The sequence below is a fragment of the Ammospiza nelsoni genome, chromosome 9 (assembly GCF_027579445.1).
Source record: "Ammospiza nelsoni isolate bAmmNel1 chromosome 9, bAmmNel1.pri, whole genome shotgun sequence".
NCBI classification, from domain to species: Eukaryota; Metazoa; Chordata; class Aves; order Passeriformes; family Passerellidae; genus Ammospiza; species Ammospiza nelsoni.
The window spans coordinates 30,601,735-30,628,130 of NC_080641.1; the positions used below are offsets into that span (position 1 = coordinate 30,601,735).

Here is a 26,396-nt window from a genome sequence, read left to right on the forward strand (position 1 = left end):
AGAAGCTTTTGTCAGCAAATGTTTATCTGGGCCAAATTTGTACAAGTGCAGCCAAAAGATGTTGCAGAAAGGACTCACTAATAAATGCTAAGGATCACTGTAAGTCAAATAATACTTAGCACATGCTGTAAATTGCTTTACAGTCCTTAATTCCTGTATGATTGTGGGCAGAGAGAGACCAAAGCTTTGACAGACAAGTTCTGATGAATGTGGCTGCAGCGGCTTGAGAAATCCCAGTTCTCAGCTGTCTGCTCCTGCTTTCTGGCTTTTTTCCCCAGAGCAGATCAGAACTTCACTAGTAAAGCCATTGCTCAGAGAGCAGATCTAGAAGCTGAAACCTCTTCTGGTTCCAGTAGTGGAAGCTTAATCACAGAAACAACCCACACCTTGTGTGGTGTAGGAGCTCCTGAACCACAGGGATGCTTCCACTGGTAAATGTCTGAATCTCACTAAAAGAACTGGGGAGACAACATCTTCAGCCCTTGCAGTTATTTGTTTCTAGGGGAAGTAATGGGATTAAATATTTTGAACACAAGATTTAGCACAACAGTTTCTGTTTAAGCTTTATTAGCATCGTGACAAATCATTTTAGTAGGGGTGAGTGTATCTGTTTCATTTGGGAATAAACACTGCATTTAAAAATAATTGAGTGGCAACTAGGAACTCTGGGAGTTTAATTTCAGGGCAATAATTGTAAAGTTAATGAATGATATGAACCATTTGGATTGATAGCAAGTAATACACTTACAGTAAATTTTGAGTTAAAATAAAGAACCTGATGAATGTGTGGACACATTCATAAATTATATTTTACATATTTATGTACCTTCTATTGTCAGATTAAATCATCATGCTTGATAGGAAAACCAGAAGATTTATATGCTATTTTTTTTATTGACAATCAAAATGATATTTTTCTACTAAAATACTAAAAAAAATCAGCAATTCCACTAGCAACTAATTCTTTAACAACTCCTAGTGAACCTGAAAACCCTAGTAACATAAAAACTTGCTTTGACACTGCTCTGTTGTTTTTTTATAGCATGATGTGCTGAGATAATGACTTGGTGATTGTTAATAACAAGTCTGACTTGTCATTTGTGCTGGATTGTGTTCCCTGCATTACTGCTGCTCAAGGCTGATGCAGCCTGAGAGAGGAGGTGGGGATGTTCTGTCATTGCTTCTGTTTTCTCTTTTAATATTTAAATAATTGCATTTGGGAGCTTTCATGAATGTGTTCTTTGAAAAAGGGTCCTAAATTAGATATTAATTTGTGTTGGGCCTTCATTTATGGTTGACAACATTGATTTTTCCATGTTCGATACTGAATGAACTTTTGACTGGAAGTTTTGCCCAGAGAACTGAAATTATGTCAAATGTCTCTAAAATATGCTGTGATGTTGTTTTAAATATTCCCTAGAATACATGTAAATTGGGTTAAGATGTATGTGTAGAAATCAAATTTTTCAACTATATTTACTTTGTTTTTTTAAAGGTTTTCACATATGTGAAAGGGTGGATTTTATTTTTGCATTAAAATTCCAGTCTATGCTTAATTATATTTTGTTTTTGAAATGTTTGAGTTGTCATAGTTAGAAAACATTAAAACTGGTTCTAATGAGACAGAGCTGAGCTTCTGCACATTTGTTTTTCAACTCTCGTGTTTAGTTCAAAACCTGTATTTGCTTATTTTGAACACTTGTCACTAAAAGTAGTTGTAATTTGGTTGATCTTTAACTTGGTTGAAATTTAATTAGGCTTAAACACATTTATATATAACAATCCTATGTAGCTTCTTGTCTGTATTACAGAAATAATGCTGCTGAAGTGATGGAATATTTTTTTAAATTTAGAAAGCATTATAGATCATAATAATGCATAGTGTATTGCAGAGATAATATCCACCCATAATTAAATTTTGAAATTCTCTCTTGATATCTGAACTCATTTGTTAGGCAGCTGCTGCTGTTTCCAGATCTCCTGAGTGTGACATTACCTTTCTGCTGGAAGTGGATCTTCATCAGTATCTTCATATCACTGGAAAAATAACCCTGAGGAACTACTGGGTTTTTAAAAATAAAGACAATATAATTATTTAAAATTAATAAGAAATCATTAAGGGCATGTGTTCTGCAGGATTTTGAGAAGGCAGTTGCTGCTGGAGGATCATGTCTGCATGGAAGTGTGTTCTGGTGCACAAGCCATGCTCAGGTTTGGTGGTTTTGCCTGTCTGGAGGAAGCCTCAGGAATGTTTCCTGCCCAGGACTGGGGACTTTTTGGAGCTGCTTCAGGGGAGAAGGACCAGCCCTGCAGCTGCATCTCCACAGCACTTTGTGCTCCCTGGGCTTTGCCCCAGCCCCTTCAGCAGCCAGGGTGCACACAATGCAGTTCCTGAGTTCTCCCTCCTGTTGTGATACTGTGATGTTTGTATTCATGTCAAAATGAGCTTTTTTATAAAAATGGAGCAAGATTTTCTCTCAGTACTAATGTCATTCAGCTCTCTGAAATGTCTTGGTTTATGTGTTTAACACTTAAAACATTTTGATAATCACTATCCCTCCTCAACCAAGGAATAGCTTGCTAGATATGAAGCAATTAAAGAGCTGGAGTTGCTATCAGAATCACAGAATTATTTAGGTTGAAAAAAACCTCTTGAGATAATCAAGTCCAGTCTTGACTGATGACTGATCTCTACTTTGTCAACCAGAGCATGGCACTGAGTGCCACCTCCAGTCTTTTTCCTTAAATACCTCCAGGGACCTCGAGAGCATCTCTCTGGGCAGCCCATTCCAATGTTGAATCACCCTCTCTGTGAAGAAATTCCTCCTGAAGTCCAAAAATTCCTTCTAATGTCCAATTCCATGTAGATGAATTGTGCTGCTGCAAAGAATTAATTAAGTTTGAATTAATCTGTGCCATAGCAGTTTCTTTTATATATATGGAATACTTGTGCATTGAATTGCTATTTAATTCTAGGAAGTACTCACGCTTTTTCTAAGACTGAAGTTAATTCCCAAATTGTTAATTCTGTGAGGGATTGTAATGAGGTAGGTATTTTTTTACCCCCATTGTCATTTATGCCAAACAAATTTTTATAACACTACAGTGCAGTATCAGGAACAAAATGTATTTATGTGTTCCACAAAGTAATCATCGGGATTAGTAGTACAGACACCCTGGGTAGGTATTGGTCATTGTGGCTTTAATGGGAAAATACTGATTTTTACCTCTGTATTTTGCATTTCAAGAGCTTTGCAGAAACCCAGTTGTGCAGGTCCATCAGTTTGTCCCATATTTGTGCACAGCCCTGAGCAGTTTCCCTGTGTTCCAGGTGTTTTGTGCCGCGTGCTGTAGCCTGAAGTGCAAGCTGCTCTACATGGACCGAAAGGAAGCCAGAGTGTGTGTGATCTGCCACTCAGTGCTGATGAATGGTGAGTGGGCAGGAAACTGAGATGTGGCACCTCACTGGCTTTGTGTGGGGCTGCAGTGAGGGCATTTAAAAAGAAAAAAAAAAATCAAAATACTTCATTTGTATAGGTAAGTATTCTAAAACAGTAAAGGTGCTTGAGAGGCTGGCATGGAATCCCAGTGAAGAGTAGAAAAACTGGTAAGGTTGCAGGGAGTTTGGAAGCTTTCATTTGGGAGTGCTCTACTAGGATTGCAAAAACTGTGACTTTGAGGTTGATTCAGAAGTGTACTCTGTATGCTTTGTTGCCTGAGTAGATAACCCACTACACATTTAGATGGAATGCCAAAGATGTGCATGATGTGCCTGTTCTAGATAGTGCACTGTAGGGGACTGGGACAGTAGTATTTATCCACAAATTAATTCAGCTCCTCTTCTTAGAGTAGGAGGCCTTGTCTAAATACAGGTCCCCAAATGTGGACAGCTGAGCTTAGATGGTTACATTCACACATTCCTGGAGAGTGTCAAACCCAGGGTGGTGCTGTGGCTAAAAGCCTGGTGAGAACATGGGACACAGTAGAGAGGTCGTAAGTAGTTCTGAAGTTCACACAGTAGAACTGATAGGAAGTTCTATCACCTCTGCTTGGTGTAAAGAAAAACTCTGGTTTTGGCCAGCAGGCTGTGGAGTGTATTTTGTGTGTTGTTCTTTATTGTGCTAACACTTGAGAGCTGTGCTATAAATATGGGCAAACACAGAGCACTCCCTTGAAGCCTGTGGAAATCTCCAGAACTTCCCTCACTGGCAGCTACCCTTGGGTGATGATCTGTCCAGCTGAGTTATGGCCATGACACTGAGACAGCTGCTGCTGGAAGACTCAATGTGCAGTTCCTCTGTCTTGAATTGAGAAAGCAGAGAAATTGGATCAGGTTGAGAGAGGACCCATGTGGGTGCTTAATTCATGAGATAACCTGTCTCCGTGAGAAATTCCAGGCATTTTGGCTTATTAGTGGGAAAGTGAATGGGTGTCTTGGTCCTGGGGTATAAATATTTATCTGGATCACTGAAACTTGATGCCAGAAGTGAATTCAGTGTAGAGGCTGGTCTGACAGGTGCATTCTAACATTCTAAAAGGTACAATGAGAAGTCAGAGAAATTCAGTCTCTAAATGCCAACTTTTAACTGTTGGATTCCTGTTCAGTAATTATCAGGATGGTTTATCATGGAATATCCATTGCTGTAATTATTTAGCTAAACTTTGGAGACTTTTAGCAGAGATTCCAACCAAGAATTAGTTAGGAAAATTGTGGTTTGTGTCAGCGTCACAGAAAGTAATTTTGGCATTATCTTTACACATTACTGCATAGTGGATTATTTGAGCTGTTTTCAGAAAGATCTCTTACTTTGTTGTTTGAACATCTAAACTGAACTTAAGGTCATAGCTTTACTTTTTCTCCAAAGAAGTTGAGTATTGGTTCAGGTTTGGTTGAAAGTAACTGAGTGCTTAGTCTTGAGATGAGAATATAAAAGTAGACAGTATCTGTTATTAAACAAGAATATAATTTTCTCAGAAAAAAATTCAAAAATATGAAATGCTTCAAAAATATGAAACATTAATCACTGTGCAGTGGTAGGTTTTAATTGTTAATAATTCTTTACTCTAGGCCAATTGTGTAAGGTGACAGGAAATTGTAGGTTATGGTATATAGAAATTAAAAACTAGTCCCAGTAATGATGCTGAAGAGATTCTATACTGTTACATTTTGAGATGGAGAAATGAACACATTTCAAGGTGTACAAGAACAAGGAATTACAAATACACTTAGCAAAAGACAGCTGGCTCTGTCCTGGTGAGTAGGATTAATTTTCATCTGGCAGAAGGGAAGAATCTGTAAATATTTTGTTGAAACCAAAGTGTTGTATCAAAAAGACATAATAAAACTGATCATATTATAATGATTTCATTTGAAAGCCTCTCTGTCCTGTTGCCAGGGCAGATGCACATTAATGGCAGCAGTGACACCAGTGCCTGGTTCCTTCGGGCCAGTGCTGTGCTTGCCCTGTCTGCCTCTGTTCCTGTCCCTGCTGCAGTGTTTCATGGTGATGCTTTGGGTTACTTCTCCTGTAGCCTGATTGCATCCCACCCCTCCTGGTCCTTCCAGTTTCTTTGTCAGTGCAGCTTTTGGGCCGTTTGTCCCTGTCAGTGCAGCACGTTAAGCATTAATCTTTGCACAGTCCTGGAAGCAGGGGTAGGAACTGTAAAAGCAGTTATTATGTCACTTGATTGCTCAGAACCTGGTTTGTGTTTGACTGGGGTGTGAGGGGAGGGTTGTGTGTTTTCTGGCATGTTTCCATGGCCAGGCTATGTGTTTCATCAGTTTCCAATGCTAGTTTTAGTGTATTTTTAGTTGGTAGATGTGCTGACTTGGCACTTTGCTCCATTTAAAGAAGGCTTTAAGAATACTCTTTTACTTTTCTAATAAAGGAGCCCTGGACATGTAACTTTGTGCATTTTTAATACTTTCTTCTTTCAGGACTTTTACTATAACTGGTATAGAATTGCTGTTTAAAAAGTGCTTTGGTTCAAGTAATTTTCTCAACTGGAATGCCAATACATTTTTCATTGACAAGCATTTCACTCTTGGTTTTGCAGGTTGATGGGGGGAAGCAGGAGGGTTTATGTTCTGTTGAGTTCTGTTTGGGTTTTTTTTTTATCCTGTTATTTCCACCTTGGTTTTCTAACAATTTGCAGCTGAATGAACCCAAGGATGTAAATGCTCTGAGAGCTTAGGTGCCATGATATTTGTGCCTGACTCAAAGAATGCATTTATTTGTATCATACTAATATGATTGTGGCTGCAAACACACATGAATTTTCTGACATCTTGCTACAAACCTCCCTTAGAGGTGAAAAAGAAGTAGCACTGTGGAGATGGTCTGGTTTACTCATTGGAGGAGATTTTTCTATGGTAGATGTTGTTGACAAAGAAGATTTTTGTGTTATTTTTTGGCCAGTTGAATTAAGGCTCAAGTCATGCCTTCCAAATTAATAGCATAAGGGTTTTTTTAGAGTTAAGAATAAAAGTTGTCGGTCTACACACAGCTTCCCTGGACACAAAGAAATGCAGGGTGCTTTTTATCATAACTGAAAGCTAAATCTGCTCAAGTGTTTTGTGGGTTATAAAAACATCTATTTCTCCATGCATTGTAATATATATATATATATATTTATTTATTTATTTATTTATGTACACATTGACTATTTTCGATTGAATCTTTGCTAAGCATTGCTCAAGTCAAAGTCAAAGAATAAAAGTTGTTGATCTGTACACAACTGCCCTGGACACAAAGAAATGCAGAGTGCTTTTTATCATAAATGAAAGCTAAATCTGCTCGAGTATTTTGTGGGTTATGAAAGATTTGTAGTAAAAATGTCTATTTCTCCATGCATTGTGAAATATATATATATATATATATATTTACATACACATTGACTGTTTTCAATTAAATCTTTGAAGAAGAACAAAATGAAGCACCACTCAAGGAGTGACACACATCAGGAGCTAAGCATCACTCAAGTCAAAGTGTATTTTAACCCTTTTCAGAAAATACTTCTTTTTGGACTAATATTTTTATTGCACAGGGCCAGTGCAGTTTCTCCTTGTATTTTTTCTTGCTTAATTGCAGTCTCCTGGGCTGTTACATGGAGGGAATGTTTTTTGGGAGGTGGCAAGGTCCATACTGACAGCAGCTGAGAACTTAACACAGTGTTTTGGACTGTTGGATACCTTCCTCTGTGTTGATGGCTCTTGTTCTTTGTTTGCTTTAGCTCAAGCCTGGGAGAACATGATGAGTGCCTCAAGCCAGAGCCCTAACCCTAACAATCCTGCTGAATACTGTTCTACTATCCCTCCTTTGCAGCAGGCTCAGGCCTCGGGTGCCCTGAGCTCCCCGCCTCCCACTGTCATGGTACCTGTGGGAGTTCTGAAGCATCCTGGAGCAGAAGGTAAGAACACTTCATTTTCCTTTCAGTTTACCTGTAGGAAGAATTTGGAAGGAATATCTGCACTTCATCCATTCCAAATAATGGCTGATGCCAGTGAGCTGTTCCTGCCCTCAGCAGGGACATGAAGTTTTTCAGGACATGGAAACTGTTCTTAGTGGTTGTGTCTGTACACGATGCTGCCATAGGGAATGCACTAGGTCATGTCTTAAGTTCCTTCCAATCCACATTTTTATATTTATTTTTTCCATTTTGCTGTTTTATACTCAGATTTTCCTAGGCAGTGTTGCTGTGAGATGTTAAATGCTGTTTTTTGTGTTCTCTCCAGTGGCTCAGCCTAGAGAACAAAGGCGTGTTTGGTTTGCTGATGGGATTTTACCCAATGGAGAAGTTGCCGATTCAGCAAAGCTGACAGTGGCTGGGACAACTTCCACGGGAACCTTAGCAGTGTCTCATGATCCACCAAAGCCCATGGCCAACAACACTTCATCAGCAGAAGTAAGGGAGTATTTGGCATTCAAAATCCTGTGTTTGCCTTGGTTGTGAGTGGTCTGTGAGTTGCTGTGGTGACTGCAGTAAGACTCATGCAGGAAATCTGCTCAGGCTTCTCTTAATATGTTGCATAGCAAGTGTTGTCCTTACTTGAATGTTTGCAGAGTGCTGAAACAACCATATCTTTCTAAATGAAATGAAGAGGTTTGGGGCAAAGCTCTAGGAATGTTTGTTGTGTGTGTGTCTTCCAGCTATTTGGCTCTACAGTTGGTGTGTGAAGGATGTTTGTGTAACACATGCTTTAAAAAAGGTGAGTCGTGGTCAGTAAGGAGTACAAAACAATAAGATTATCAGAAGAATATTCTGTCACAAAATTAGGTATGCAGGAAAGTGCAGATAAAGTTAATGATGTTCAGCCCACCATACCTCATGTAAATGGAATTGAGACTGCAAAAAGTTCAAATGGGCATAGATGCATTAAGATTTTGTGAAGAAATGGGTATATATGATGTTAGAGAAGGGAGATGCAGGCTCTGAGCAGATTTTCTATCAGTAGTTCACATACAGGAGACATCACATGATCATCTGTTGTTACACAGCCAAATTACTTGGTGCTTCTGTTTCTCCAGCAGACACAGACTCCTTCACCTACATCTGTAATAATTTAGCCAGCCAGCTCTTACATTTTTATTATTATTACTGTTTTAATGTTGTCCTTCCTTGTTGTTTGCTTCTTGTAGACTGATAATGGCTCTGTATTCTCGGGAAATATAACTCAGGTTGGCAGTCCTGTTGGCAGTGCAATGAATCTGATTCCTGAAGATGGTCTTCCTCCAATTCTCATCTCCACTGGAGTAAAAGGAGGTGAGGGTATAATTTGGCAGCCAGCTTTTATGCTTACCAGATGCAATAACCTAGTGGCTACTGTGTTTATTTTAAAAATAAGATGCTGGCAGTGGGCTGAGTATTGGAAAGAATTCTCAGTAAGCACTCATGGGTAAATGTTTGGCCACTCCTTTGCACAATTGGTCCCAATTTGCATCCAGGAAAAGCCCCACCTTGCAGTGAAATTCCTGTAACAAGTAAAACATGAAGCAAAAAATTAACTGCAGTCCAGAAACATGTGCTAATTTCTTTGCTAATCGGACTGTGGGGAATGTTTCAAAGAGAGATAGGTTTTAATTAGTCTTTTGAATATTCATGCTTCCCTTCTCTGAAATTCTGTTGGAACATGGGCTCTGTCTGAGGCATCCCCAAGCACTGCATTCAACAGCACTATTGCACATCATTGCCACAGTGCAGCTTTTAGTCATTGTGATATCCCTTTATAAAGGATCCAAAATGAGGAGCCTTCAGAAAATTAAAAACTAATTTTGAAAAGATTAGAAAATGTGTATTTGTTTATGTGAAATTGCTTTCCACAGTCTGATTCATGACATCCTTTAGTACATCCGTGGAATGAACTTATTTTCTCTTTGGTTGTTTTATTCCTATTAGATATTTTGCTGACACAGTGCATTTCTAATGTTAAGTTGGAAGTAAATAACCTTTTATTTCAGAATAGTGTCAAAACCAAAATGTGAGCAGCATTTAATTTCAGATCTGTTCCATCCTGTATTTGCTGTTTATGGTAGTTTGGGACTGATGCCCTTCAGCCTTGCTGTGATTTAAATAACAATTCTTAACTTCTTAGTCATTTCGGATTTCAGTTGACATTGTGACACATTTTTCAATTTGATTTCAATTTTCTCCTCTAGTTGATACAGAAAAATAGTTATTTTTCTGAAACAAGCTGCACCTTTCTAAATGATGTATAGAGGCTATCTCTGAAATTGTTGAAGTTTGAAAATAGTAGTCTAGGAAACAATCACTTAAACCAGCAATACTTAAATAAGTTTTGTCTAAAAGGTCACAACAGTAAAAAAAATTGGAATTGGGGTTATCTGATTATAATGTACAGTCTGTACCAGTAATTTATGGATTTCATTGTGTTTGTTTCTTTTGTAGACTATGCTGTGGAAGAGAGACCTTCTCAGATCTCTGTCATGCAGCAGCTGGAGGATGGTGGCCCTGACCCTCTCGTATTTGTTTTAAATGCTAATTTGCTGTCCATGGTAAAAATAGTGAATTGTAAGTGTTTATTATTAAATAAGTCTTAGTCTATGAGAGGGGGAATGTTATCTAGTTTATTAGTAGGAATAGCAGCATTTTTATTTGGTAGGATGGTCTCAGAAAAAGTATACAGGTTGAAAACTTTGTATTGAGCCATGTTAAGTTAAATGTCAAAAGGCCCTTTTCTCATGATTTAGGTATCAGTACAGATAATTTTATGTAGAAAATAGAAACTGAGCTGATGGAGCCTCTAGTCTCAGGTTTGGAGATCAATGTCCCCTATAGAGCTTAGTAGGGCAGGGTATTTTATCACCCATTTTCCTTTGGTTGCTTCACTCGTTCCCCTGTCATCCCATTCCTGGAAAAAGCAGATGGGATCCCATGACAGTGCAGAGGTTCCATTCCATTCCCCTGCACACCTCTTGTGTCCCTTTCTGTCCTGTGCCTGTGTGTACCTGTGCTGAGGGAGGAGTGGAGAGGCACAGGATGGCTTCTCATGCCAGTTCCTCAGCTGATCTCTGCTGGATAGAAGCACCATGGAGAAATTGGGAAGGACAGTTTTGTATTGATAAATTGTTTATAAACCTTTCAGCATCTCTTGGATTGCAGTACAATGTTTTCCATATGTATGAAAAGGTAATATATTGTAGACATAGGTTTTATTTCAACAACTTAGTATTCTCAATAAATGAAGCTCAGAGCATGTATCATTACTAACATCCCTGTGAAGCAGAACAACACAGTGAGGTCTCATGGAGACACCTGACATCCAGCTCTCCATATTAAGGAAGATATCCCTGCTGGAAACTGTTTTAGCTGTCAGGATCATGGTGCACACAGCCAACAGCCTGGCCTGTTCCCAGGCTCCTTCAGTCACATTGAAATCCTGTCCTTTCATTTGAATACAGAAACTGCTAAAAGTCTTCTCTGTGGTGTTAATCCCAAGATCTGACTGGGAGCTGTAATACTCTGGCTCTTCCTTAGCTGTAAGCTGGGAATTACTGAGCTGCTCTTGTTTTGGATGTGCTGCCCTCATGGTAACAGATGTAGGACGTAATTTGTCTGTGTGACATTTAACACAACAATACTTGCTGTAAAACTGCTCCTTGCAGGTTTTGTCACTGCAGTGAAACGTAGGGATCCTTTTTGCAGTTCTGCTCTGCTGATCCATGTTTCCATCCGTGCAGATGTGAACAGGAAGTGCTGGTGTTTCACCACCAAAGGCATGCACGCTGTGGGGCAGTCGGAGATCGTCATTCTCCTGCAGTGTTTGCCTGATGAGAAATGTTTGCCTAAGGATATCTTCAACCATTTCGTGCAACTTTACCGGGATGCCTTAGCAGGTAGGAATGCTGTCTGTTAAAAATGTCAAAAATCATACAGGGTTAGATACATTTTGTCACAACAAATGGCTCTTTTTGAAGAAACCAAAAATATAAAGAGAGAATAAGGATCAAAGCTGATAGGGGGATGAGTTGTTGGTTGTTAGTATTCAATGTCCCAGTCATCTCACCAGATAAAATGCTGCTAACCTAGGGAGCTGTTCCAAAGATCTTCCACCAGAAAGAAAATGTTGAGAATTCTTGTGGATAGTATGTTCAGTATCTCCTGACCAGGTAGTTCAGAAGTTTGATTCTCATACTGCCTATGTCTGTTACTACATTATGGAGATCCTATTTATATTTTAAAATAATATATGGATATGTGTGCCCAGAATTAACTATAGAGCATTTCCGAAATTATCCCTGAATTTTGAATTTTTGTATCTTGATTGGAAGATTTTTATATAAACCATTGCACATTTTGCATTTACTAAATTAATAGGCTTCCACTTCTAGGTATTACTGTTGGACCTTAGAATTCAAAAATCCTTGCATAAGGAAATATGCAAGTATTTGGTTCCACTCATCAGAAGATAAAGCTTGTTTTCCACGGGTGAAATTGGATCACATTAAGGTTATGTGCTGAAAATACATTTACAGGAGGTTCTGCTTATCATTCATAATGCCTTTGGAGTGATTGAATCCGGTACTTTAATAAAATAATGAAAGATATTTGTTTCCTAAAATATCTTTGTACAGTAAAGGTCAGCTTGTCCAGAGAGGTTGCCAGGTTCAGAATGTATTATTATCTCATGTCATAATGGGTCTTGTGTGCATGGCAAACAACCACTGTTCTAAACCTCAGTTCATTTCCTTTGTCTTATAATGATGTTATTCAGAGGGAGATAGATGTGAAAAATTGCAAGCATGTGTATATAAATGTGTATATATGTATATTGCAGATATAAATCCAGCTTGGTGTGTATATTGCTATGAAGTTCTGTATAATTGCACTACAGAAATACATAATTTATAACTCCTACATAATGTATTTGGAATTCTTTTAGTACTGTAGTGGTAGTAATTTGATATCCTACAATTCCACTGGTGCAAAGAGCTGCTTACTGTTGTACAGTTGTTAATCAGAAACCCAATGTTGCTGTTGAAGAATTCCACTGTGTGTTTTCTTTTGGTAGGATCTGCTGTGTGTTGTGTTTCAGACATGAAGGATGAGTAGACAGACACCTTCAGCTACTGCATAATGCCTGCAGCTTTTGTAGATAGTGCACCTTGATGAATTCCCAAAGCACTTGGGAATGCTTTTTCAACATCCAGCCTTTTTTTCTCTCCAAGGCATGCGTTGAGAGGCAGAAGGATCTGTTAGCATATTTGTAACTTGGCTGCTTTAAACATTATTCAGGCAGAGAGGAGGTGATGCTGTAGGGGTTTCAGTTTGGTGTCTGTAATCCCTTGGAAGTGGTTAGCAGTTCTGCTCTTGTAGGTGGAGCCGTGCTTTCCAAGCTGTTCATTTCAGAGGTACTGCACCTCTCCTGGCAATGAGATGATTTAGACATTTAGAGCAAACAAGAATTCCCAGTAGAATTTAGAGACTTTTTAACAGCCTGCCTCACCATTTCATTTTTCATTATATAATACATTGGCTTAAATATATTCTGTATGAGGAAACTGAAGTAAATTCTGTGGATGTTTTTTATTTATTTCCTTTAGTATAAGTTTTCTTAAAAACAGTAATAAAATAAATATACTGTAATAAATGTACTGTAAAAAAGTACTTTTTATTGGAATGGAAGCAAGAATTACTTTTTATGTTGTTGATATTGCTTTGAAGTGATTTTAGATTTCTTGGTCTTGTTTTCAGAGGGAAAACACAGCATCCCTTTTTGTTTGTTGGATTAAAGCCCAGTCCATAGCAAATGATTTCTTCATGAGTCACATTAATTTAGGAGCTTGAATTCTGTGCTCAAGCCTAGAAGCACAAAATACTTGTATGTACTCATGCCTCTTCCCAGATGTTTCCTCTTTGCTGAAGGGATAACTTGTTCTGGAGGCAGAGTCCTGCCCTCTGTGCTGGGTGTTGTTTGCAGGCTGCCTCTGGTAGGATAGCAGCAGAGAGATTTTGCAGGAAAAAATGGTATTTTTCACTGTAAACTATATGCATATGAATTATAAAAAATAAAGTCAGTTAAGGCAAGTATTTGTTGCTGCTCACTTTTCATCACTTTGCTTTTCCTCTGGCCCCTCTGTCATCAAGCTCCCTGCTGTGTTGCTTTTCTCGTTTTGAAATTGGAAGCTAATGATTTCTGTTGTGGTTGTAATAGTTGCACTGCTGTAGTAGTAATCCCATGATTATCCTTGTCTGTTGGCTATTAGCCTGGCAGTGAATGGGAAAATGAGGACTTCTGTCCGTGTGAATGGGGACTTTGAGGCAGTCAGATGTGTTAATGTAGTGCTGCCAGTGATGCCCTAGTGCATCAGCTCTGTGCTGCAAAACAATAAAAGCTGCTGTTACTTTTGTAGTGCAAATGTAAATCTGGCAACTGCCTGAAATGGCTTTGACCCTGGTTTTTGGGGATATTCCTTGTGAGGGTGGTTCTATCCCAATCACAGTTTGTGCATTTTTTACCCAGTGTGGTTTTAATTAAGTATGGTGGTAGTTAATTGTAGATCTGTAAAGAAGCCCATGTAGATGTTCTGAATAGAGAACAGGTAAACAAGTAATACAGTCCTGCAATTGGTCTGTGGAAAGGTGGAGACAAAATCAAACTTTATGTGAGGGGAGTGAGTTAGGAAGGCTGCCACAGAGTAGCCTGAGAAAGTTTTGGATGCTGGCAGCTGCTGCTCTCTCTGGTAGTAAGTGAAGCATTATGCCCTTGGCAATAGGAGGAAGTTCTTTCCAAATTGCTTTCTGATGTGTTTCAATAAAGAGATGCTGACCATGGCCAGAACTTTGAATGTGGAGCTGATATGGAGGTTTTTTCTCAGTGTTGGCATCTGCTACAGATGTGTTGGGGCATCAAGGTACATTCCTGGCCTTGGCTCTTCTGTGGCTCTTTGTGGCTCTTGGAGTGATGGGGTTTGTGTTCCTTTTCCAAAGGAAATGTGCTCATTTGCTCTTGAAGAAAATCCATCTGGCAAGATTGTTCACAGGTGGATATTGCTTTGCATCTCCTGCTGCAGGACTGGGGTGCTGGGGTTTTCAGGATGCCAGCAGAGTTTGGTACATGGCAGTTCCTGACTGTTCTGGCTGGAGTTCCCCAAGCCACAAATAAATGCCTTGCCTGAGTTTGGATGCCATTACCTTTTTTTGATCTGGAATTAACCAAAAGATGGGAAGCATACATTAAGAATTCAACCTCACTGTTTTTTGGTAAAAGTACCTAACTGGCTTCACTACTTATTGAGGGCAATAAACAAGTGCAGGAATGTTTTTTTTCCCTCATTTACCTTTCCTGGTGTAGACTGTTTTGAGGCCAGAAGGGATTGCCAAACTGCTATACAAAGCACATTGTTCATCATGGAAAAATATCTAAGTGAAGAATTCAAATCACTATGGATAAAAGCATCTTTTTTTTTCTGGACAACTTTGTAGGGATGCTTGAGATTTAAAGTCAAGGATAACCCAATATAATTGAGAAGAGGATAAGTACTGACCTCCTGCAGAACTACTTTAGATGCATCATGCACACTTAAAGCACTTCCTAAATAATGTCAGGTGCTGGAACTTAATATATGGAAAGGCACCTTTCTGCTCACTCTGAGATTGCCTCATTAGAAAGGAAGTTGTGATATGTTTTAAATTAAATTACATGCTTTTGCAAAGGATAGTTATTTTTGAAGGTTTTTCTGACGCCTACACTTTCTCTACAAGCCTCTGAAGCAGTTCTGTGCTTAAAATGTGTAATGGTGCAATGGGTTTGGTTTGACAATGTCAGGCTGGGAATAGCAACTTCTCACTGGGGCCTTGGCTTGGAATGACCTTCAGAGACAGGGCAGGACAGACTGACAGCCCCTGGTCAGGGCAGAAATGTTTGAGAGACAAGCCCAAAGAGGCTTTTTGACTTGGTTGTGCTGACTGAAAAGGGCACTAAAGAAGTGTGTAGGAAAACGCTTCTTCCCATGCTGTCCACATCCAGACTCTTAAGCTGTTATAAATAATGAATTGCAGCACAGCTACCTAATCCCAGTAATTTGTCCTCTTAAAGTGGTGGCAGCCTCTTGGATCTTGCACTGTGCAAGCTGCTTGTGTCAGGAGGAGTAATTTATGGTGCTGTGGCTTATGGAAGGAAAGGGCTGAACAGCTGAGTTGCAGATTCGACTCTGAGGGCTTTTTCCACGTTTCTGTTGGCTGAAAAATTATTATTGAGGCATCCCAGGCGTGTGAGCCTTTGAGGCTCCATCTCCTGAAAGAGAGAAAATAAATAGTCATCCCCTTCTGCTGCAGCACTTGGCACCAGTCTCAAGTGGAAATGTCTGGTTGCTTTGTCATTCCAGTGGGCAGTGCCACACATCTCAGATGCATACAGGATTGTACAGCTGCACTTTGCCTGGCCTCTCACACACAGAAAATCCACAGAGAAGGGGGCAGAACTCGGTGCAGTTTGGCACTTCGTACACGTCATGCACTTGAAGGGTAAAACGGATTATTGTGATCATGTTGTTGGAGCTGAGAACCTCACCAAGTAACTTTATTATCAGGCCTGTAGCTGTATTTGGGTAAGAACAGATGGGAAGGGGAAAAGGAAGTATAAATGAAGAAGAGGCGATTAGTGAGGGTAGGTGGAAACTGCAAAAGCAAACGAGTGCCAGCAGCTATTTTAGATAAGTGAAAATCTTTCTCATGAACACCAGTGGATACACTGGTTGCACTCACTAGCAGGATGCCCACGTTGGTGCATTGGTGTTTCACTGAGCAGTGTCCCAGCACAGCTGACAGAGCTGCATTTGCACATGGGCAGGAGCAGGGATTCTCAGCAGCTGACATTTGATGTGGCTCTGTTATTCATGGTGGTTTGACCAGTAGCTGCTTTTCATCAAGTATGCTCAGCTGAGATGTTGTAGCCAGTCTAAGAGTTCTGGAGTTTGATCTGGGTGATCATGTCAGCTTTGGCCTGTGTGTATGTGTAAAATTACAGGCTGGCTTTGTAGGACAGTGGCAAACTCTGAATGAGCCTCACCCTGCTATGGGATGCTGGGCTGCCAAAGCTGTCGCCTTCTAACAGGGAACCTAATAACTTACTTTGTGCAGTTTTTGTGAGTACAAGAAAAAAAATCCACAAAGGGGCCCTGAAATTTGAAAAATAAGGAACCTCTTGAGCTTATTTGTTAGATGGAGTATAAAAGGAACCTTTTGCTTACAGACCTGGCAGTCGCTATATGTGAAGCTGGAGGACTCAAGGGAATGTGAAGGAAAATACTGAGTGATGATTGTGCCAAGGTGGTCTGGAGAGGTGCAAAGCAGCATGGCCACATCTCCAGAGGGAGGGCTGGAATAGCTGTGTTATTATAACTTGTATTACTGAGGATGTCAAAGTATCACTTCTGTGACTCATAGTCTTACTTACTTAAGACCTGGCATTTGTCTGAGTGTGTGTAAAAGGAAGAAACTCCCCAGGTCGTGTCCAGTGGATATGCAGATGCAGAGGTGCACAGCACTGCCTTGAGTTCAGCTACAAACACTCTGTTATGAGGTCCTGAAGGAGCAGAAACTCCTACTTAGCAGTCTCTGTCTGCAGGTGGGAAAGTCTGGGATTGCTCCAGAAGCCCAGGAGGTCTGCATGAGTACCTCAGTCCCGTGCAATTCCTCATGAGTGGTGTGATCAAGCACACCACGCTCTCTGAAATTGTCTTTTTCTTTGAGAGCAAATCAGCACTGTTAATATTCACATCTTCCTATGGAGAATTGTGATCAGCTGTTCTGTACATTATTTGCATGCTGTTGTTGTCATTTGGTAAAAGGAATCACACCATGGTTCTTTGCTTCAGTGTTAAATGCTGTGTTGGATGCTATAATAACCTAATCAACATTCAGATTCATTCAGCCATTTGAGTATAAACAATTTTGGAAATCAGAAGCATCAAAGAGTAAAAATGTGAATAAAAATTAGTGATGTTTCTCCCCTGTGTCTCTCTCGGTTGTGTTTTTACATTAAGTGTACTAATGAAATAAACAGTCTTTTGTGTAATTCTTGAAATGACCCAGATCCTCAATATGTGTCTGAGCAAGCACCCCAGTGCTTTGCCTAAATGGAAGGACAACCAGGGGACACTAATTGTTTAACCAGGTGCACATCCCTCCTTAAACTGCAGCTGAATCCAAAAGTTTAGTTCAGACAACAGCAGCTTCTGCAATGGAGCTCCCTTTAATATCTGTAATGCCTTGAAAAAAGGCTTTGTGGGGATGTGTCTGTAGTGCCAGGGAGAGGTTTCAGGTACCACCTTAGCAGCAATACTGGTCTGAACTCTCGTGTGGTATCCTGAAAGGGCAGTCTCAGCCTGGCACAGGTTGCCCAGACCAACTGTGGTTGACCCATTGTTTCAGGTGTGGTTAATACACATTAATGCTCCAGGAAGAAAAGTGAATTTAACATGGATTTTATTACCCCATCTGAAAAACTCCTGGCATTCTTGATACAGGTCTCAATCCAGTGAAACAATGAACTCTTTTTTTCCCCACAGGTAACATTGTTGGCAACCTGGGACACTCCTTTTTCAGCCAGAGCTTCCTTGGAAGCAAAGAACACGGAGGGTTCTTGTACGTTGCAGCGACCTATCAGTCCCTGCAGGACCTGGTGCTCCCAACCCCACCCTACCTGTTTGGCATCCTCATCCAGAAGTGGGAGACCCCCTGGGCCAAAGTGTTCCCCATCCGCCTGATGCTGAGGCTCGGAGCTGAATACAGGCGTGAGTATTCATCCTTCTGCAGGGCAGTGGGTGAATTCTGCTCCAGAGCATCCCCAGCCATGGAGTGTTACCTGTCAGAGCCACCCAGGCTCCAGCAGGCAAGGGAGAGCTGTGTGTCAGACCCACAGTGCAGCATTGAGGTGATGGTGGGACCTACGGCCTTTTTACAACTCTGCTGGGTCATCAGGGAGGCTTTTGTGGAGATAAATCTAGTTGTGAGCATGTTTGTATCCATTTAGTGCCCTGAGAGTTATGTGCAGAACAAGTCTGATTAGCTGGTGTAGATAACATCTCAAAGCTCTCCCTTGTGTTAAGCTCTTTCCATGCTGAAATGAAAGACCATTTCCTTTTAGTTTTTTAGAACCATGTTCATTTGCCAGAGAGTAACAATATGTGTGCAGGGGCAACAAATTTGGCAATTTGTTGCAAAAATACTGTTGGAACTAATGATAAATAAGCTGAAGAGAATGTTTCATCTGAACAAAATCTTAGCAGTTAGCATGAAATTGGCATAAAGTTAAGTTAAAATAATTTTCAAAAGGCATTTACCATTGCTGGAGCAAAGACATTACTGACAGTCTGTCTACCATGATGGGCCAAAAATTGTATGTATTACTCATCTTCAGTTTTAATTGGCATGTCCCATTAATCTAAATTACTATGAAAATAGTCTGTTGCTAATTTTTCTCAGAACTCTTTCAGAACATTTTAACAAAATAAGTTTTATGATAAGCTGTGCAGAGATTTGTTACTCTAACTTTTAAAGTTTTGAGACCATCGGGAATTTTCCACAAAATATATGTGTTCCTGGAGGAGAAAAATAAAATCCTCAAAATAAAATCCTCAAAATTTGCCTTCTGAGGATGAGGACTGAATGTTAAACTTGTCCAAAGGAACATTCATGTTAAAGGTGTGTAGGTTTTTGTGTGTATCTGCAGGCATTTTTGAAATAGTGCATTTATTCCCATCAGTATTTAGAAAAACAAAAAAAAAAAAAAAAAAGATCATGTTTTGGATGTGACATCTGTTTCTGAGCACAGAAAGAAGTGTTTTGATAGTGACAAAGAAAAGTACCTAGGAAACTAGGCTTTGCATCATTGCTACAGCTGTGGTTTGGATTTAGAGGTATTCCCTTGAGCTGTGCCAGTTGTGACTGCAGGGCACTGCCTCAGTTTCTCCTGGAAAGTGCTGCTGTTGTGGCCCAGCTTTCCTGGGTTTCCTTCCATCCATCCTCCTTGCTGCTGGAGCTGTCAGATTCCAGCCACTTGTGCAGTGCTGGCTGTGCAGATCAGATGCAGGAGGCCCTGGGGTTGCTGGGTGTGCAGCAAACATCTGCTGAGCACCCACAGATCAGCCCAGCAGCCCAGGCTCAGGGAATTCAGTGCATCTGGGATGGAGCTTGAAACCAGTGTTGGACACAGGAAATTCAGCCCTTGCTGGTGCCTCATGCAGGGGTTGGTTGCATGTGGTGTGTGGTGCTTCCAGGTATCAAATCAGTGTGCAGAGGCTGGAGCTGATTCCCATCAGGAAATCCCCGTGTTATTCACATGATGCTGAGCACTCTGCAGTCCCTTCTGGCCACACTGAGAACTGGGAGTGTGGCATTTGGGGAAATCAGGCTGAGTGTTTGCCTGAGGACAGCTCAGGAATCCTCCTTCAAACATGTGTTTAGGAAACCTTGGCATTATGTACCAGAGCATGAGTCATGTTCCAGGCATTGTGGTGGCTTCTGCTGCAACATAACGTAATGCAGCCAGATCCAGAATTGCATCACAGATGTTTGACAGCTATGGATGTCAGCCAAGGAATGCAGATATTTTACATCACTGACATACCATAAATGTCCTTTAAATTGTTTTTGATGTACCCCTGTGGAGTTTGCCTGATGAAATAATGAAAACAGGAAATAAAATAATCTGGGTTATCACTTGAGTGTCATGTGTCAGCCACAGAACTGAAAGACTGATGATGCTGTAGTGGAGAGCAGCAGGATGGTTGTGCAAAAAGAGAAGCCATTTCCAAGAAGGACTTAGAAAGGTCATCTTTGCCATCAGGGCCCAGGTCACTCAGTTCATTCTGCAGTGTGGCATCTGTAAGCTTTCCACATAATTATTCTTGTTTCTAGAACAGTGGGCAAGCAGCCATGACACATGTGAGTCATTATAATGTTGAACCTTTCTGCCCTTTTGCTTTTTAAATTCCAGTTTTCCCAGTCTCTTCTTTAGCTGCTGCTTACCACATTCAAGTGAGGACATCATATTTAAGTCTGGTTTTGCACAACCTGAGTATGTAAATTTCCATCTGACCTGTTCTTTTCTGTTTTATTCCAGTTTATCCATGCCCACTCTTTAGTGTCAGATTCCGTAAGCCTTTGTTTGGAGAGACTGGACACACGATCATGAACCTCCTTGCAGTAAGTCTGAGATGGAATCTGTGCATTCCATTGGTGTGGGTGGATCTCTGTGGGGAGATGGGGGCTCCAGGTAGCAGCTGGAAGGCCCAGGAGATGCAAGAGGAAGTAGTGGGGATTTGGGTGAATTCCCCTGCTGTCACTGAGAGTGGATGTTAGCTTTCAGCAACACAGTGAATTGTAACAAGGTACCCAAATCAATATCCCAAACCTGGCTGCTGGAGGATGTTTGGATTTTGAAATAAGTGCATTGTTTGCTCAGACTGTTTCCTCAGAAGTGCTGGGTCATCACAGTGTGCAGTCACAGGTCTCTGATTACATCGTGCCCTGACTGAAGGGATGTTATTATCTCTCCCTACTTGGCAAATATTTTCAATATAGGAAATTCTCTTTGATGCATGACTTAATCTCACTGCTAGAAAAACTAATAACTCCATCTAGTAACAGAACACAGAGAGCAAATTTTCTCACATACAGTGATGATATTCAAGGTTGGAGAACATTAATTTTGATATAGGAGATATTTTTTCATTTGTGTACTGCAATTACATGGGTTACATGCTGTGGTGTGTCTGTCCCTCCCTGCCTTCCAGTCACTGATTACAGTTATTTGAATGGGCTGAGTAGGTAGTCACCAGGATAGTTATGAAACCTGCAGTGTTAATGATGATCATCATGGCTGACTTGAAATCTTGTTTTAATTCTCAGGACTTCAGAAACTACCAGTACACACTGCCTGTGGTGCAAGGTTTAGTGGTTGATATGGAAGTCAGAAAAACCAGCATCAAAATACCTAGCAACAGATATAATGAGGTAATGCTTATAAAACATACATTTGTGTACAGTTTCTTTGTGATTGGAGTACCTGGGATCTAGAGGAATTTTTATTTTATTCACCACCACTAAGGAAAAATGCCTCAAAAGGAAATAGCAACTCTGTGAGGCACACAGCTTTTGGAAGTGAATGAGCCTGGCTTCACAGGAAGAATGCAGTTCCATTTACTATTAATTAAACTCTTAAACACTTTTTCTTCAGGTTTTTGAACTGTTTACATAAAGTGTCATATGTTTGATTTGAGCAAGTTGACAAACTTTACACTTGAGGAAAACAAGGAAGAAAACATGCATTAGCTTTTCTCATTTGTTGTGTGTCCCCACTCAAAGCATTTAGTAGTATTTGTTGGATTGCTGATTATTTTATGTAAAAGTTCCTTCAACATTGAAATTTTATTCTTGATTTCTGGTGTGAAAAAACCAATCAGCATCTGTAGGAGTTAGTGCTGCTAACTACAGAAAGCTGGGGGAGGAGGTATTTGAACAGTAATGAAAGGGAACAGTGGAGAAGGGATTGATTTAGTGTTCTGTCTGAAGAGAGGGGGGTAACTTGGTGGTTTGAAACCTGTCAGAGCTGGGGGGGAGCAAACCTGAGCAGAATGGTATTTGTAAAAGTTCTTGTAAGATCAGAGCAGAATGCAGCTTTATCTCAAGAGGGAATTTCCCTGCAAGAAGCATATGAGTAAAATAAGTGAGTAAAAAAAATCATTGAATAAAAAAGTGTTCTTTTATGAAGTTTGAAAAAGATGAAATTGATGAAGATAAAGAGCCTGTTAAAAGGTGTTTTAATTTTTGATGCAGTTGTGCCAGAATGGGAGAGGTCAGTGAGGTTTGAATGAATCCAGTCTGGCACAGACAGTGCAGTTCAGTGTCAGCTGTGCCTGGTGTTTGCAAGGTGTCAGCTCCACTTGTGCCAGGCATGGGCTGAGCAGGACTGGGAGGGAATTCCTGTGTCAGGGACGTAGCAAAACTCTGAATTGTGCTTGGGTTCCCTTCCCAGTGTGATGCAAGGATTCAGCTTTTTAAATGGAGAAATTGTTACTTATTTAACCTTGTCCATAGCTTGTGATTCATTTGAAAAGTTGTATTAATGGGAATAATTCATGAATTTACTTTGAATTAAGATTCACAGAATATTCTGTGTTGGAAGGGACCCACAAGGATCATCAAGTCCAACTGTTAATGACCCATACAGGGATCAAACCCATAACCTTGGTGTTACCATCACCCTCCTCTAACCAACTGAGCCAGTCTCAAGATGAATTAAATAATAACACCTTTACTTTTATTTACTCAGGACTGTTACTAAGATATTTTCAATATCTAAAAAGTGAAAAACTAATTTGAAATCTCATGTGTGTATTAAATGGGGAAAATTCAACCTGTGATTAACAAATTCCACATTAATATTTAGTTTTTCTATTAAATACATATTTTTGTTTTCAAAATTATTCAAATTTTCTAAAGCTTAGAGGGTCTTAGTTGTCTGTTTAATCCCTCAGTAAAAGTGACTGTTATTCCTTAATCAGCTGCCTTCTAAGGAAGCACAGTTGCCACATCCAGTTGTTTCTTGTGCTGAAGGCAACTGTTGGGCTCCACAAATGTGGCTGTTCTGGAGCTAAAATCCAGTTTCTGGAGCATGGCATGATCAGCTGGATAATGAAAGACACTGATGTCTGATGCAAAATCTTAATTAAGTTTCCTCCCCAAACATTATACCTGTGCACATTTGTCAATAGTGAGCATCAGTTAATGTTCCTGACACTGTAATTAAGGTTTTACGTTGGACTGAGAGAGACAAATGTGTTGTGTGTAGCCTGCATGCTTATGAGCTCCAGGAAGCAGAGGTGGGAGTGTGAATGCTCTTAGGAGATGTCAAATAATTCAGTATTTTTCTGGGTTTTCACTGCGGGGGGATTTGTGTCATTTAATTTGACTTTTTTTATTTTAAGCAAACATGTCATTTTCCTGTTTGGAACAAATTCCAGAGTTGGGTGACTCCCTCAGTTTTCTTTTGTATCAAAAATCACCAAGCCTGAGCCTCCATGAAGAGGGATAGTGGAGAAAAGAAACTATGTAATCTACAAGGGTATTTTGTTGAGGTGTCTAACTCACTGTATGTTAGGTGATAGTCAGCAGAACTGAAGGGCAACTGTATCGTCAACTTTTTTGGATGATTTCTGGAGGCCTCCTTTGCAGAGAAAGAAAATTTGGATGTTTTTTAAAAGTCTTAAATTGGGAACATTGATCCCAGTTTCACCAGTTCATGCAGGTGAAGCACAGAGACACTGAAGATTTGGTGTCTGGTTGTGGCAGAAGAGGATGAAATGGCCCCAGTCTGAGAGCCCATGAGGCACTGAACTGTGGAGGGGCATTTATGATTTATGTAATTACAACTGCAGTTGTGTAAACAAGCCAAGTATTTCTTCCCAGGGTTTTTCTCATGTTTTTTTTCCCCTGTGTATTTTTAAAACCAGGTAGAGATAACAGCTTTTGCAATTTCTGTAGCTCAGCCATCCCTTCTACCACTTATCTTAATTGCACAAAAGATGGCACTTTAAAGTATCCAGGCAGTAAAAGACCTGAACCCTCTTCTCAAAAAGCAGTTTATGGTTCTGAGTGCTAAAGCCTGACGTGGAATATGAGAACTTGAGAAGCTCCTCATTAAACTGCTCCAAGAACCACCTATTTATGGAAGTGCTTGATGAGCTGGGTGGAAATGCTGAAGCTTTGTGTTTGCAGATGATGAAAGCCATGAACAAATCCAACGAGCACGTGCTGGCAGGGGGGGCGTGTTTCAACGAGAAGGCAGACTCACACCTGGTGTGCGTGCAGAACGACGACGGCAACTACCAGACACAGGCCATCAGCATCCACAACCAGCCCAGGAAAGGTGAGGGGAGCCCTGCCTGGGCTGCTTGGCCCCTGTGGGCCTGCCCCAGCTTTGGGAATTGGCTACAGCTGGGTTTGGCTGGGTTTCACCCAGTTTCTGTTAGAGAAAATCAGTCTGACCACCGGCATCCCTGGCTGGGCAGCTTTGTGCTGGAACTGGCTTGGGCAACACCTCTCCATTAATAATGAGAGCTGGCTTTGGCATTATGGGATGTGCAGGTGAGGCTGTGGTTGCCTGGGCTTGACCTACACTATGTGAAAGAAAGACTAGATTCAGTAGGACAGAAAGTTAAATAGGAATAACCAACCACAGCAGCATTGTAATAATGCATCTTCAAGCAACTTCTCATTTTCACCTTAATTAGACCATCTAATTTCCAGGGTATATTTTTGTTACAGTAGGCTGAAGGGCTGCAGCAGCTGTGTGCTGAGAATTTAAATGTTGTGTGTTTGGGGACATTTCTAGCAAAGACATTTATACAATCTCCAAATGAGAACAAGACAGAGGCTGACTTGGATGGTTTGCAAGTATCACTGGTGACTCCAGCAGATGTACTGGCATAGAATATCACTTGGGACTGATGGTCTTGTCTGACCTCTGGAACAAGAAGAGGGATTTCCAGGAGGAATTTCATGATGCTTAGTAGTCATTGAAGATAATTCTCCTTTAAGTCAAGTGGCTTTGAGCTGTGGCCTTGCTGGTGGGTTGGTGTTAGTGTGATCCATAAACAGCTCACTCACAATCTGCCACCTGTGTAGGAACATTTAGAAGTCAGTTGTGTACTTGGTTGCCCAAAATTAGTAATTCTGAAACTCAGAGGTGTATAGAGCAGGGAGAGAGAGAGTGTTAAAGCATTAACTTAGACAAAAACTGTTGTCCAGTTTAGAAAATAACTGAGTGATTTGCTTTTGCATATCCAAGCTTATGATGTGCAGTACAGGCACCATAATTCTGAGCAGCGTTTGTCCTGATTCAGGGTAAATCACCTCTCTGGCTGATAGAGCTGATACCTGATTCTTGGGTAAGGCAATGCTTTGACAAAAGCCTCACTAAATCTCTCCTGTTGTTGTTGTTGTTGCAGTGACTGGTGCCAGCTTCTTTGTGTTCAGTGGAGCTTTAAAATCCTCTTCAGGCTTCCTTGCCAAATCCAGTATAGTGGAAGGTAAGAAACTGAACTGCTTGCTTAAAACACACTTCTCTCTTTGCCCAGCTCAGCTCTGCAGCTAAAAGGGCTCTCTCTGCTCATATGCCTTGGGCCTTGCAGTCTTGCTGCTGCTCAGCTTTATCCTACTCCTAAGCAAAAACCACCCAGTTCCTTTAACAAGGAGGAATTTGTGCAGATGCTGCAAAACAGGGTCCCAAGAAAATGAGGGTAAGATACAAAATACTTGGCTTGGGAGCCTGTGATGGATTCACTGGTTTGGATTGAATGAGGCAACTGTGAGCCTAAGAAATACAGAATGTGTGATCCACCAAGCAGCAGAGGAAGCCCTGCTAAACTTCCACTGCTTCCAAATAGCTCTGCAGTGTGGTGGGGTATGAATGTGCATTGTTGATGTGCTTGTATGTGGGCAGAGAGAACAGGACAGGTTGAAAGCACCGAGCTGGCCCCTCTTGGATTTGGTTTGTTGTATCACAGAAGGGGCTGCCCTGGGGTGCTGTGGCTGGAAGCTGTTAGTGCCTGCAAGCTGAGCTGCACAGCTGTGCAGGCAGGAGTGGTGTAGCAGTGCTCCTGCCCTTGGTGCCCACTTTTGCCACTGTCAGGCAAGCACTGACTTGTCAGCCACTCTCACTGCTGAGTGCTGCTTCCAGAGCCAACAAAGGAGATGGCTCAATGGAGCAGTGTCTTGTGGTGTTTCTGAGGGTGGCCTAGAGCAGGTGTCAGGTTGTGAGGCCAACTCACAGGGACTTAACTACAGCTGACTTCACCTGGGAGCTGCCCTTCTCTTACTGTTGTGTTTTCCCTCATCAGCACTCAGCAGGTTTGCAGTTTAGGAAGGTGACT

At 40.8% G+C, this 26,396-nt stretch overlaps 1 protein-coding gene across 2 annotated transcripts in view; it reads left to right on the top strand.

Moving 5' to 3' along the window:
- The window catches only part of ZFYVE9 (zinc finger FYVE-type containing 9), a 55,143-nt gene that overhangs the window by 24,945 nt on the left and 3,802 nt on the right, over window positions 1–26,396 (top strand). For both annotated transcript variants that reach the window (XM_059477824.1, XM_059477825.1), the window contains 11 exons: window positions 3,332–3,431; window positions 7,234–7,410; window positions 7,736–7,905; window positions 8,640–8,763; window positions 9,907–10,029; window positions 11,199–11,354; window positions 18,030–18,254; window positions 20,585–20,667; window positions 21,373–21,477; window positions 24,241–24,391; window positions 25,473–25,553. In XM_059477824.1, coding sequence (XP_059333807.1) covers window positions 3,332–3,431; window positions 7,234–7,410; window positions 7,736–7,905; window positions 8,640–8,763; window positions 9,907–10,029; window positions 11,199–11,354; window positions 18,030–18,254; window positions 20,585–20,667; window positions 21,373–21,477; window positions 24,241–24,391; window positions 25,473–25,553 — 1,495 coding nt within the window. The remainder of the gene's footprint in view (window positions 1–3,331; window positions 3,432–7,233; window positions 7,411–7,735; window positions 7,906–8,639; window positions 8,764–9,906; window positions 10,030–11,198; window positions 11,355–18,029; window positions 18,255–20,584; window positions 20,668–21,372; window positions 21,478–24,240; window positions 24,392–25,472; window positions 25,554–26,396) is intronic.